At 38.4% G+C, this 12,795-nt stretch overlaps 1 protein-coding gene across 3 annotated transcripts in view; it reads left to right on the plus strand.

Moving 5' to 3' along the window:
• The window catches only part of LOC309692890 (leucine-rich repeat-containing G-protein coupled receptor 5-like), a 53,905-nt gene that overhangs the window by 14,060 nt on the left and 27,050 nt on the right, over positions 1 to 12,795 (plus strand). For all 3 annotated transcript variants that reach the window (XM_082511737.1, XM_082511738.1, XM_082511739.1), the window contains 4 exons: positions 821 to 892; positions 2,814 to 2,885; positions 4,958 to 5,029; positions 12,222 to 12,437. In XM_082511737.1, the coding sequence (XP_082367863.1) occupies positions 821 to 892; positions 2,814 to 2,885; positions 4,958 to 5,029; positions 12,222 to 12,437 (432 nt within the window). The remainder of the gene's footprint in view (positions 1 to 820; positions 893 to 2,813; positions 2,886 to 4,957; positions 5,030 to 12,221; positions 12,438 to 12,795) is intronic.

A 12,795-nucleotide genomic window follows, 5' to 3' on the forward strand; every position in this document is an offset into this window, starting at 1 on the left:
TTGAGTTTGGCTGAGGTCACTGTGAGCAAGCGTGAAGGAGGGAAACCTGCTCCTTTCTTTCCTCCGGCTCTCCTGCTTTCAGTGTTTCCAGTAATTTCTACTCCTGTCTTGTTTCTCACTCAGGTGTGTGTTGACTCATTCCTTTCACCGGCCTTAAAAGAGGCGGGAAGTCCTGCATGGGTGTGTTTATGTGCTTGTATGTCTAACTCTGTGCATAGGAAACCGCTACACTCATGTCCACCTCGTTTTTACCCTGAACTCTGCTAGACTGGATTTGTGTGATTGAAATTGCAAAATAATCCTTTTTAATCTTATACTGGGCCTTCGTGCAGCCCTTCAGTTCAGATCTTCTGTCTGAAGCGATTTGTTTTAGTGCTTCCTATTAAAGCCATCATTTTTCTGATTGGCTCCCCTACATTAACAGCGGGACATTAGTTTGGGTTCAGCATGAGGGGTCTTCACAAATGTGGAAATATATGCGTAACGGGGCTCCCAGAGGTTGTCAGACTAAATGTTTTTACGTGCGAAGGCTGTTGAATGGTTCCTGTGTCTGAGCATAAACAGGTCTCTGTGGTTCTTTAATAATTCATAAGTCTAAATAATTCTGTTTATTTTCAATGTGTGTCATTATTTTTACAGTCAACACTGATTCATTAATATGTATTGGATGACTTTTTATTAGTTTATGCTCTGTTTTGTTTCTGTACTTACAAATCCAGGTGTGTCAGTCACGTCTGAGCCAAAAGGTCAGATGTGACTGACTAAAGCTAAAGATAGAGCGACACTAACAGTCTCTCTCTCTCTCTCTGTGTCTCTGCAGTGATCTCAGTATGAATAATCTGACTGTGTTATCCAGCGGAGCTCTGTCCAACCTGCACTTCCTGGAGGAGCTGTGAGTCACACAAACACATGGTCATGTTTTCATCATTTCAGAGGGCCTTTACACAACCTGTACTTATTTCCTGAAGACTTACTTGAAGTCAGTGTAGACTCAGAAGAAGTCTTGCCATTTCGAAACAATGGAGAAGATTCAGCATATATCACAGAGGTACAAGTGCAAGGTGACACGATGACACCGCTAATAGCTGCTCTAAAAGTAGAAGCCTCTCTAAAAATGGTCCAGAGGTGCACGAAAAGATGACCTTGAACCAACAATCAGGCTAACTTAAACCAGGCTTGTAGCTTTTAAGAACCTGTTCTCAGAATCTCCTCTCCACACCTTGTATATGTTTTCTTCTTTATCATCCTTCAAGTCTCCACACATGATCAGATATCTTATGAACTCTTGTTGGTGGGCGATGGACTGAGATGGATGAAAGTGAGGGTGTCTGAGCGGGCGTTGAGCTCATGTATCTGTGAGGAGATGATATGTAATCCCATCTCTCCTCACCTAGCAGCCGCCACGTCCTGTACGAACATTTCCTTAAAGCTGGGGAGCCGAGAGACAGCGAGGCTGACCTCACAGGGACCTGAACATGACTCTGACTGCTGTTATGCTCTGCTGCCAGCTGTATGTGTCTGTGTGTGTGTGTGATATTTGTCACCGCAGTGTGAGAAACGTCACTGCGGCGATAGGACACCGCACAGATGCATGCTGGGTGTAGGCAGACTGGCTGAACTTTGTGTGGCCCCTGAAAAACATACAGACCTACAGGACCCACTGTGGGTCAGTGTTTTGCTGTTGGTTTGAAATGAAAGCACCGTGTGTGCTGGAAACACGGATCCCCAAACACACCTGATGTCTGACTGTCAACTTGTCTAAAAGATGATGCTCAGTGCGAGTCTTAAAGCTAAACTTGTGAGTTTTTGGAAACAAATTCATCAGTTCATCTTGCAGACTGTATCCAAGCAGCTCTAAATTTTAATTGCTTAGGAATGGCATCTTCTAAAGATGAGATAAGATGCTGTCATATTCAGCATATAAGATGTCATATTTTTGCATTAAACTCGGAAACGTTTCAAAATATTAAGATAAATGTTGGTTGCAGTAAACCCTGCAAGCTCAAGGATTTGCTGTTAACATCCTCACCTGGACTGTGTTCTGACGTCCCGTCTGAAGAAGTAAAACAACAAACAACAGGCTCATAATTGAGGAAATACCCACAGCGGAGTATGAGTTCTACATTAGGAATGAAAAGGATTTTTTTTTTCATTATTATTATTCATTTTGAGAATAAATCCAAAATTTTGAGATTAAAGTTGAAATGGTATTTTGTAGAGAGTATAGCAGCCGTGGCAGCTGTTTGACTTGAAACAATTTTAACCTCCGTATTCCCACTTTATTCTCAACATGAACAATAATAATTTATCTTAAAACAATGTTCTTAATGTCTAATACTCCTTTGTAAATGCCTCCACCTACAACAGCAAGCACCAAAAGCACTAAGGACCCACTGCCAAAGTGTAAAAGAATAGTAAAAGCCCTCTTTTTGAGACACTTTGTTAGCATGAATGCAGCAGCTTTGATTGGTTGGCCCATCTCTGATGGGGGTGGACACGCTGAAAGGTGATGGTGGCACTTCATCTGACGTTTACTTGGAACACTGAAGAGGACACCTTTTCTCATACCGGTACATGTTTCATTTTCATATTTGGAGGCTGTTTATAGGCTGACATGGTGCTTTGGGGTCACCCTGTGTAAAAGATATTCATGGCTGTACACAAAAAACATTCACTTTGGACTCCTCATAGAAACATTAAAAAATATTTTCCATTTGTAAACACATCCCTCATTTAGTTCATTTTTATGCTAATTTGGCCAAAAATGATCTGAAGTCAGTAATGCTTATAATCTCTCTCTCTCTGTGTCTCAGGCGTTTGGCGGGAAATGATCTGACCTTCATCCCCAGAGGAGCGTTCACTGGCCTCTACAACCTCAAAGTGCTGTAAGTTCACACATATTTCCTCACTGGCATGATGCCTCAGCAAACATACACATTTTATGATTGTTATGTGAATATGTTCCTAAAAGAACATCCTGGTTAAACACTAAAAAAAAAACATTTATTGGTTTTTGGTGTTTAACCTAGACTGTTTAATCCCATTATACTGTCTCTGCTGGGCTATTTTTACTGGGCTATTCTCTACCTGTATTAAGATCTGTTCCTTCAAACTTGATCTTGACCTTTAAACGTCCTTTGAATTTGTAAAGATTGGCCAAGATGCATCAGAGAGCTTTATTGTCATTGTGCAAGCAGTGAAACTTCACTGGAGACTTCACACATGTTCAAAGATAAATGGGACTGGAGTAAGATAAGAGCTGTATACGGTTTACATCGGGGTGCATAAAGCATCAGTGATAAAGGTGCGATCTAACAGATTACGATTGTTTAAAACTGATAAGGGTCCTCAGAAAGATAGCAACTCAACCCCACCCTCTCCACAACCCTCACCCACCTCCTACCCCCCGGACACACACACACACAAGCACGCACACAAACACTGGAATATTGTGTGGTATGTTTACTGGTGCTAATCATTCACAGAGACACTTTGAAGATTTCATGTGTGTCTCGGTTTAGTGCACAGTTTCTGCAGTTTGGAACAACACTTCTGTTCCCTGTTTACATTTTACACATTCGCTCGTACCAACACATTATTCTGTTGTCTTTCATTCTTCTCTCTGTTCATTTCTGGGTCAGTTAATTTTCTATTTTATTGATCTGTAAACATTGGGACTGTTGAACTCCTGTTATTGCAGCACTTTATAGTACTGTCTTTATAATATTTCTAAAAGCTACAATCATACACATTATTAGTCTTGAAACTTGGTATTTAGTAAAGCATTTTTCTACTCAAACTGAACACACAAAGGGCTTTTTAATTACAAGCCTCATTCACCCAATATCATTCACCCAAAAAGACTTTGACATGCTGGCTGAAGTAACTAGAGATTAAACATCTCACCTTCTGATTGAGAGAGACCCGCTCTTCCTCCTGAGCCACAGCTGGCTGTGTTTTATGAATGGACGTTTCACATTTTTTGTTTTATTGTTAGACTTCATAAAATAATTGGGATTGACCAACACAGAAAGAAAGCAAGAAAATAAGTTTCCAGGTAACACAGAAACTTCTAAAAGATTTACAAAACAAATTCTGTAATAAATGGAGTTCCACAGGGTTGTGCACTAGGGCCTATTATATTTTCATGGGCCAGTAACTTCTACAATCTAAAGAGCCATTTTGAGCTAATTATTTTGTCCCCAAAATCTGTAGGGAGCCTCAAAATATATTTGAGTCTTGTATTGAAGCCAACACAACATGTCAATATTACTATTAAGTATAAACATCTTTGTATTCATAGAATTATTTGGTACTTTACAGATATTTATCTGGTATTAAACTTTTTTAATACTTTACTTAGTATATAGTATACTTTAAATACTTTTTCATTTCATTAACATCATGTTTATTGTTGCACTTAATGGGTTTTGATCTAAAAGAACATAACCTATCAACATAAAAAAAAATATGCAAGCATATACAGGCCAAAACAGAGTAAGCAGTCTATTTTTAGTCACTCTGCAACCAGGAGCATTGGCAGTGAAAGCTGCAGTTTTGAAAGGCATAGACAATATTTTAGATAACACAGAATACATGTTTGTTTGCTATGCAGATGACACCCAGGTATGTTTATCTATGAAGTCTGATTTATTACTTAATATACAAACATGTCTTGAAGAAAAGGAGGATATATCCTTTAACAAACCAATATTATAAACTAAAATATTTTTTTAAAAATCACAACACAACACAGACAAGTATAAAAATAGTTATTCACCACTTTTAATCTATTTCCTTAATTTCCAGACTTTATGCTAAGATTACTGGCTTCTGATTATCCTGTAGATATACATGCGACTCTAGTATTTCCCAAAATGTGGTCCTTGTAAACCATCTTTGTGTTGTTTTGTTGCGTTTAACACTTTTTGTTAAAGTTTTGATTGCGTTTTTACAGGATGCTTCAAAACAACCAGTTGAGATCTGTTCCTGCTGAAGCCTTCAACAACCTGCACAACCTGCAGTCACTGTGAGTCACATTTCACTTTGTTTTTTTTTAGTTTCGTGTATTATATTATGTTAATTCTTACTTTATAAATATACCGTGCCATTTTACTGACCACACATTTTAGCTTTTATTAATACTGTGTATTATTTTAGTTTCTCTTAAATTCCTTTGTGTGCTATAATCATTTGTCTTATGTAAACCTAATTTTGAATCTATGCTTAATATAACTATACCTTTAACCTAACTTTAACCCCAAGTTAAACTACACCCTCTGTCTTTGTGCTATTGATGTATCTTATGGGAACATTTGTTAAAACATGTTTTTAACATATTCCTCAGCACATGTGCTGAGGAAGGCAACCTCTGTCCTGTTGTGCTCAGATCATCCTCTCTTTAATGATTTTCAACTGCTTCCATCAGGTCGTCGTTATAAAGTGCCTGCAGTGAAGACAAAGAGACATAGATTGTCTTTTGTACCTACTGCTATTATCATAGTTAATAACACTAAACCATAAGTGTTGTTGCCATTGCACATTGTACTTTTTTGATGAAAAATCTAGGTTGTTTTCTCAGGCTTATATTATATTATATTATATTATATTATATTATATTATTTTGGAGTGTGTATGTGATGTGTTGGTTGTCTGTTTGTTTGTTTGTTTGTACGGACATACTGCAAATCAATTTCCCGTTAGGGACAATAAAGTTACCAATAACCAATAATAAGTCCATGCGATATTAAAATGGCTTAATTTTCCTACAAAAAATGAATAATACACATATAGACACACTAATCCAGCGGTCCTCAACCCAAGTCGTTTGGTACCGGGCCGCGAGAGTTGAGTTTTCAGAGTTTTTATCTGTTTTAATTGTTATTTTTTTATCGTTTTTGTTGTTAACCCTTTAAACCCTAACCCATCACGGGTGACGGTTAGCATTTTCAGCAAGGATGGGCAACTCCAGGCCCCGAGGGCCGGTGTCCTGCTGGTTTTAGATCTCACCCTGGGTCAACACACCTGAATCAAATGAGTAGTTCATTACCAGGCCTCTGGGGAACTTCAAGACATGTTGCGGAGGTAATTTAGCCATTTGAATCAGCTGTGTTAGATCAAGGACACATCTAAAACCTGCAGGACATCTGCTCATAAGGCCTGGAGTTGTCTTCCCCTGGTTTAAAGGGTAAATTAGGTCAGGGTTTGAAGGGTTAACTCGGTTTCCCTGGGTCTTTGAATGTGTTATGAAAAGAGATGGGCAGTAACGCGTAACGTGTTACTGTAATCCGATTACTTTTTTCAAGTAATGTAAGGGATTACTATTGCAAAAAAAGGTAATTAGATTACTGTTACTTTCCCGTAAGCACGCCGCGTTACTGCATTACTAAAACTGTGATTTTTTTTGCAAGAGTGACAATGACGTAAGCGAGTACGACATTCGTGGAAACAGCTGTGTGCAGATAAACAATGGATCATATATCGAGTGCGGGAGAGAGTATGAGCGTGCAGTGTTTAAAGCGTGGAAGTACTGACCTTACTTTGAGTTTGATTCCGTAAAAAGTGACAAAAACATTAGCGTCCGCTGTTCACTGCGTGGGAAGAAAGCTTATTTTTACAGCGAAAAAACCCTTAACTTCCAAGCAAGCACCGAGTGCGCTACGACGGAATGTGAAATTCATAGACAAACTCGCAGATTCTTCCACTGACTGCTGCGGCACATCTGCACCAGGGTAATCCTCTGCCTGCTATACAGGTGAAAATAGAGCAACAGGACCACTGAGTCTTTGATATTTTCTGCTGTGTTTTACTTGCATCTATTTGAAAGACTGAGTGTAAACACAAAAAAATATTTTATTTTATGTGCTGGGATGTGCAGAAAATAGGTTTAAATGTTAAACAAATTTCTTCCAGTCAGAGAATGTTGCATATAATTGAATTTTTGCTTGATGCATAAAGTTAAAAGATTAAAACTAATAAAACAAGTTTTAAAAAGGGACCTTTCCATTTGATTACATTTTATATGATGGATTATGCAGTAAAAGTAGAATTGGGCTGAATGATTTCTTTATTACCTATTCAGGTTGTAAATCGTGTTTTTAAAAAGTAACTAAGTAACTAACAATTAATTACTTTTGAAAATAAGTAATCAGTAAAGTAACAGGATTACTTTTTGGGGGAAGTAATCAGTGATTAGTTACTGATAACCTTTTTCAATTAACTTGACCAACACTGGTGATGAATAAATCTTCCTTTTTTTGCTACCAGTACTGGTTTCATTTTGTTGTATTTATCCGCGACAGCTTAAAGGTATAAACCGGTCTGTAGCGCAAAAAAGGGAGCACTGCACTAATCCCTTCGTTTCATTTTACTCTTTGGTGGAAAGGAATCTGTCTCACACACACGGCTCAGTATATTAATGTATGTAGTGCAGCGAGTGTGTTCTCTGAGCCTGATAACACACAGTAATTATACTGAAACTGTACCTCTCTCTCGCTGTGTGTGTGTGTGTGTGTGTGTGTGTGTGTGTGTGTGTGTGTGTGTGTGTGTGTGTTCGGGGGGGGGGGGGGGGGGGGAGATAAGGGTATAAGAATGGAGACGTCTGAGTCTTTCTTTTGGTCTAAGGTCTCTCTCATTTATCTAATGGACAATTATGTGAAGTCCCATCCTTCTCTTCTCTCTCCATGTGAACAGAGGAACTACTGTTAGGATGAACATACAGTCAGCTCTCTCTTTATATCTACAGATCTTGCATGTTTATGTTGCACAGCCTGCAAAAGAGCTGTGAGTTTTCTGCCTGAACTCAAGACAGCAAAAGTCAGTAAAAGGGAACTGAATGATATTCAGTAACTTTTTAAAATTAATATTAAACTGGTCAATTAGTAAATTAAGACCAGACCCTTAGACATCTCTGTGCCAATATCTCAAATATCCCCACACCCAATCAGTCAATCACTGAGTTTAATCTGAGCATGTAGCATTAGCAGAATTATCATTTATCCTATATGCAACATCTATATCTGAATCAAACTTCCCTGATTCAGAGCACAAATAAACAGGTGTTAAAGGTAAAATGTTCCATATTGGGAAATATTAAAACACTGTCTATCAGATTTTATTCATATTATAAAAAACAGGAAAAGCTATACCAAGTATTTATGTATTATAATATTCAAATAAGTTGTATTTATATAGTGCTAAACACAACAAATGTTGCCTCAGCCCCTAAATTGTTGTGTAAAGAGGAAACCCCAACAATCAGATGACTCAGTTTATGAGCAAGCACTTGGCAACAGTGAGAAGGCAAAACTCCCTTTTAACAGGAAGAAATCTCTTACAGAACAATGCTTAAGAAGGAGCAGCCATCTGCAACCAGCTGGGGTGAGGGGAAGGAAACAGAACAAAAGACACACTGTGAAAGAGAGCCAGAATTTAAAATGAATTAGGTAATGATTAAACAGTGGTGTATAAACTCATGAAGAGTGAAAACAGATGAGTGAAGAAGAAGTGGTCAGTGTCTATTGCAGCGTAACTAAGAGAGGGTTCAGGGTCACCTGATCCAGCTCTACCTAACAACCTCTCTTTGAGCAACACAGTTAAAAATCAAACAGGGTGGTAAGACTGAAAAAAATGTTTTGATGCTGTAACATGTGTATAGAAGTTAATTAACACATAAACAAGACACAAACAAATTAAAATGGACCTTTAAATGCTTCAGTTCAAATAATTAAGCAATTATTTTTGCGTCTTTGCATTGTTTAATACCACTGCCTAACAAATGTTCAGTCACTCACTTATTAAGGCTTATTGTTTTAATTTTCCTGCTTTTTGAGAGCTATGCCTTTGTCCGACTCACAAAATCCACACAATCACATGAGTAATAAGTGTGGTCATTAAAATACCTTCATTTGACCTGAGAGCCGAGAGGCTGGTTGAGTGGTGCTTGAGCAGCCTGCCGATCATTCCTTTGCTGCTGGTCAAACACTTGATTTCTAATGTTCCTCTTGAACAGACAGTGAAGTGAAGCCTTCAGTTTTGCATTTTGAGTCTCTAAACATAGAGCTTTTATTGTGCATCTCAAAAAGTAGATGTTTTCTGTTATTATGTGAATAATTTAATAATAATTTAATCAGTAAAGAGAGTTATTAGTTCTAAAGTGTCTTAATTATGTAACTATAATGCCGCATTAAGTTAAAAATTGCAGAAAGGATGGCTGGGTTTTTTGTACTTTTTATTAAAAATGAGAAATTAGTATGTTATCTGCAGAGCAGGGCCCTATTTCAGGAAGCCGGTTTAGAAAACTCAGAGTGAAAAACGATACTCAGGGTTGAGTAACCCCGAACTGTCCAACTCGGAATATTCGGATTCAGAAAGGCTGATAACAATTAGTTCAGTCAACGCGGAGTTGCTTTAACCCCAAGTTAAAGCACGAGGATACATAAAGCCCTGATTAGTGGAGCACAGATTAAGCGAGTCACCATGGAGACGGAGGGAAAGAAGGCGCGGTCAATGTATTTTACAGCACTTGAGGCCGAAATTCTGATGGCAGCATATGCCGATAACATGCAAATTTTGCGGAAAAAAAGTAACACAGCCTCAGCTGCAAAAGAAAGGGAGCATGCATGGCAAAACATAGCCGACAGAGTCAATGCGTGAGTGTTAATCTAAACATTGATCTAGGGATTTCCACCCATTTAACACGTTAGTTTATCATATGTTATTTTATTTTATATTTTATACATTTTATTTTGTGATGTGACGTGAGCGCAGGTGCAACCCAACAGGCCCCAAACGTTCCTGGCAGCAAGTAAAAATGAAATATAAAAATATAGTCCAAACAGGTAAGGTGTAATTGTATTATGAGCCATAGTGCTTGGTCTGTTTGTCCGATGTAAATCAATTGCAGTTAGAGGCTACATTAATTTTCTTTCTGTAAGCACTAATTGAAATTATCTGAGCACATTACAAGTACATATTTGCTTACTCTGTATGCTCAAATGTGGCCCGTTATAGCCAACAGAAAAAAAAGCGGAGGCCCGAAAAACAGGTGGAGGTCCTCCACCACCACCACTCACAGAGGCTGAGCAGTTGGCTTCCATATTTGTGATAATGTTGGCAGCATCACATATGATCTTCACAGTGCAGAGAACACAAATTAGCATCCATTACTATAATGAAATAATTTGTTAGTTTGAAATGCTACAGGGTACTATGTACCTGTACATTAATGCTGTGGAAAGACTTCCTGTTCACATAGTCTCCTTCATTTACTGAAGGAGCAATGATTGGAATGTGAGTGCCATCTGTACAGCCAATCACGCCTGGGAACTGTGAGAATAAATGTAAAATGTAAGTAGTAGTTCAAGTATCACCACATCATGAATTAAGTTTTGTTCATCCTGATACCTGCAATTTTGTGGAATCCCTCTTTGATAAATCTTGTGGGTCTATGACCGGGGAACACCACAGACGAGTGCAGGAGACGTTTCAGTGCAACTGTAACATTCCTGACTGCCCGACAGACGGTAGCCTTGGAAACGTGCTCAGCGTCACCAATATTATACAGAAAGCTCCCGTTTGCAAAAAACCGAAGTGCGATACAAATAATATGTACAGAACTGAGAGGATGTCCGTGATGTGTCACATGAGCAATATTAGGCCTGAGGATGTTATTCAAATAAATTATAGATTGTGCTGAAAAACGGTAACGTCCACACAGGAAATCATCAGGAAATGATAAAATGTCCAAACGCGCTCTAATCACTCTCTCCCGGCGGAGAGCTCTGCGGAGAATTTGGGCTTCAACATCTACTGGCTCTTCAAGGAAGGGACACGCCATGTCTGACACTTCCTACAGTCAGGTTTCTGACAAAGAGGCGGAGAACGTCAGGGTTAGTTGAAGTAAACCTGCTAGGGGGCAGGTTAGCTTCACGGAGTGTGTCGTCATAGTAACTCACTCAGAATTAATCTAAACTCGCTTTGTGAAACCGAAAACCCAGAGTTTTCGTTAACCCAGGGTATACTTAGAGTTTGCACTAAACCGGCTTCCTGAAATAGGGCCCAGAAATCGAAGGTTCCATCACTAAATTTAGTCTTTGTTTTTGTTTTGTTGTTGTTGTTGTTTTGTTTTGGGGTTTTGTTTTTTTTTACCATTTTTTTTAGTAACTGCACTTTTTTGTACTGTATGTTGTTAGTTTAAAGAAAAAGAAAACTCTTCAATTTAAAAGGCTGTTTATTAATTTTTATGTTTCTACAGTTGAATCAGAAACGTTGCTAGATTTCTAAATACCTCCAAACAGAAAATTTAATTTTGGAGCCAACCCTAAATCTTGTCCCTAATTTATTGATTAAACCAATCTGGGAATCGTCCCAGTCTCTGGGGATAATGGCCAATAGTTTAAGATTTCTGATGTTTCTATCTGATATCTGGAGCTAGCTAGCCATCCTTTCCTATGTGCAAATATTATAGGATCATCGGGTTTTGAAATTACCTCTCGTTTACTGGCAAAGAGCAAAAAACTTTTAGTACCAAAAATCTTACATTCTGCATATTATATACAGTTATGTGTTTGCACCAACCTGACTCATTGGCAATATGTATACAGAATTGCTCAGTGAAACTTTTTTTTTCCCGCCTGTCCCGTTTGGTTCTTTTGCCATCAGAATTATTGTCTAAAGGCAAAGAAAGATGCCCAACAGATTTATTTTACCAAATGGATCATCCCGGCCTTGCTGTATTGGTCTTTTTGATTCACCTTTGCTTTTATTGTTTATTTTATTTTATTTTCACTTTGCTAAACATGGGACAGACTTGACTGGGGGAAAGAAAAGGGAGAAAGAAAGAGGGAAAGAAAAACAGCAGGCAAGAGGAACGGTGATGAAGGGCAAAAAACAAAAACCAACAAAACAAACAGACAAAAAATACACATATCAATCACCTGGATCAACTGTTGAGAAAGAAAAAAGAGAGAGCAAGCAAAAAAAAAGAGCAATATAATAAACAACATCATCGTGATGATCTATGTGAATATAACAGTAAATATTGAATATTATTGTGCAGCACGTAGGATCGACAGCGCACAGTGTTTTTGAGGTAGGAGCTAAAATGGGTGTAGATTGTGTGTGTGAAACTGTGAAACTTCATAAATGCATTTACATATATATGTACACATAACTGTTTGCTTGAATGTACATTTAAATTCAGTGTGTATATCTCTTCATAGCCGACTGGACGCCAATCATATCTCTAGTGTTCCCGCTGGCTGTTTCTCTGGCCTGCGTTCACTCCGTCACCTCTGGCTGGATGATAACTCTCTGAGGGAGGTCCCAGTGGAGGCGCTGGGCGAGCTCCCTGCCCTGCAGGCCATGACACTTGCCCTCAACCACATCAGCCACATCCCCGACCATGCCTTCAGCAAGCTGGGCCGCCTGGTGGTGCTGTATGTATACACAACTTGGGTTATCCAGAGCAAACAAATAGAGTAGAATAGAGTAGAACACCTTATGTGACACTAGGGTTCCATTGAATAGAATAGAAATAGAATAGAATAGCCTTTATTGTCATTGTACAGAGTACAACGAAATTGGAGTGCCACTCCCTTGGTGCAAGTTTCAATAATAAATATAAATGTAAAATATAAAAAGTACAAAAAAACAATCGTAAGTACTCAAACAATAGTATGTACAATATATACAGGATAGCCTGTACATTCCAACTATCTACAATGGTTGGAATGTTTACAGGACCGTCTTGGAGGACCAGTTAACTAATGGTGTTGGTAGTAGATTTGCTGTTAA

Source organism: Aulonocara stuartgranti, assembly GCF_965226115.1.
Source record: "Aulonocara stuartgranti genome assembly, chromosome: 17".
Lineage (NCBI taxonomy): Eukaryota > Metazoa > Chordata > Actinopteri > Cichliformes > Cichlidae > Aulonocara > Aulonocara stuartgranti.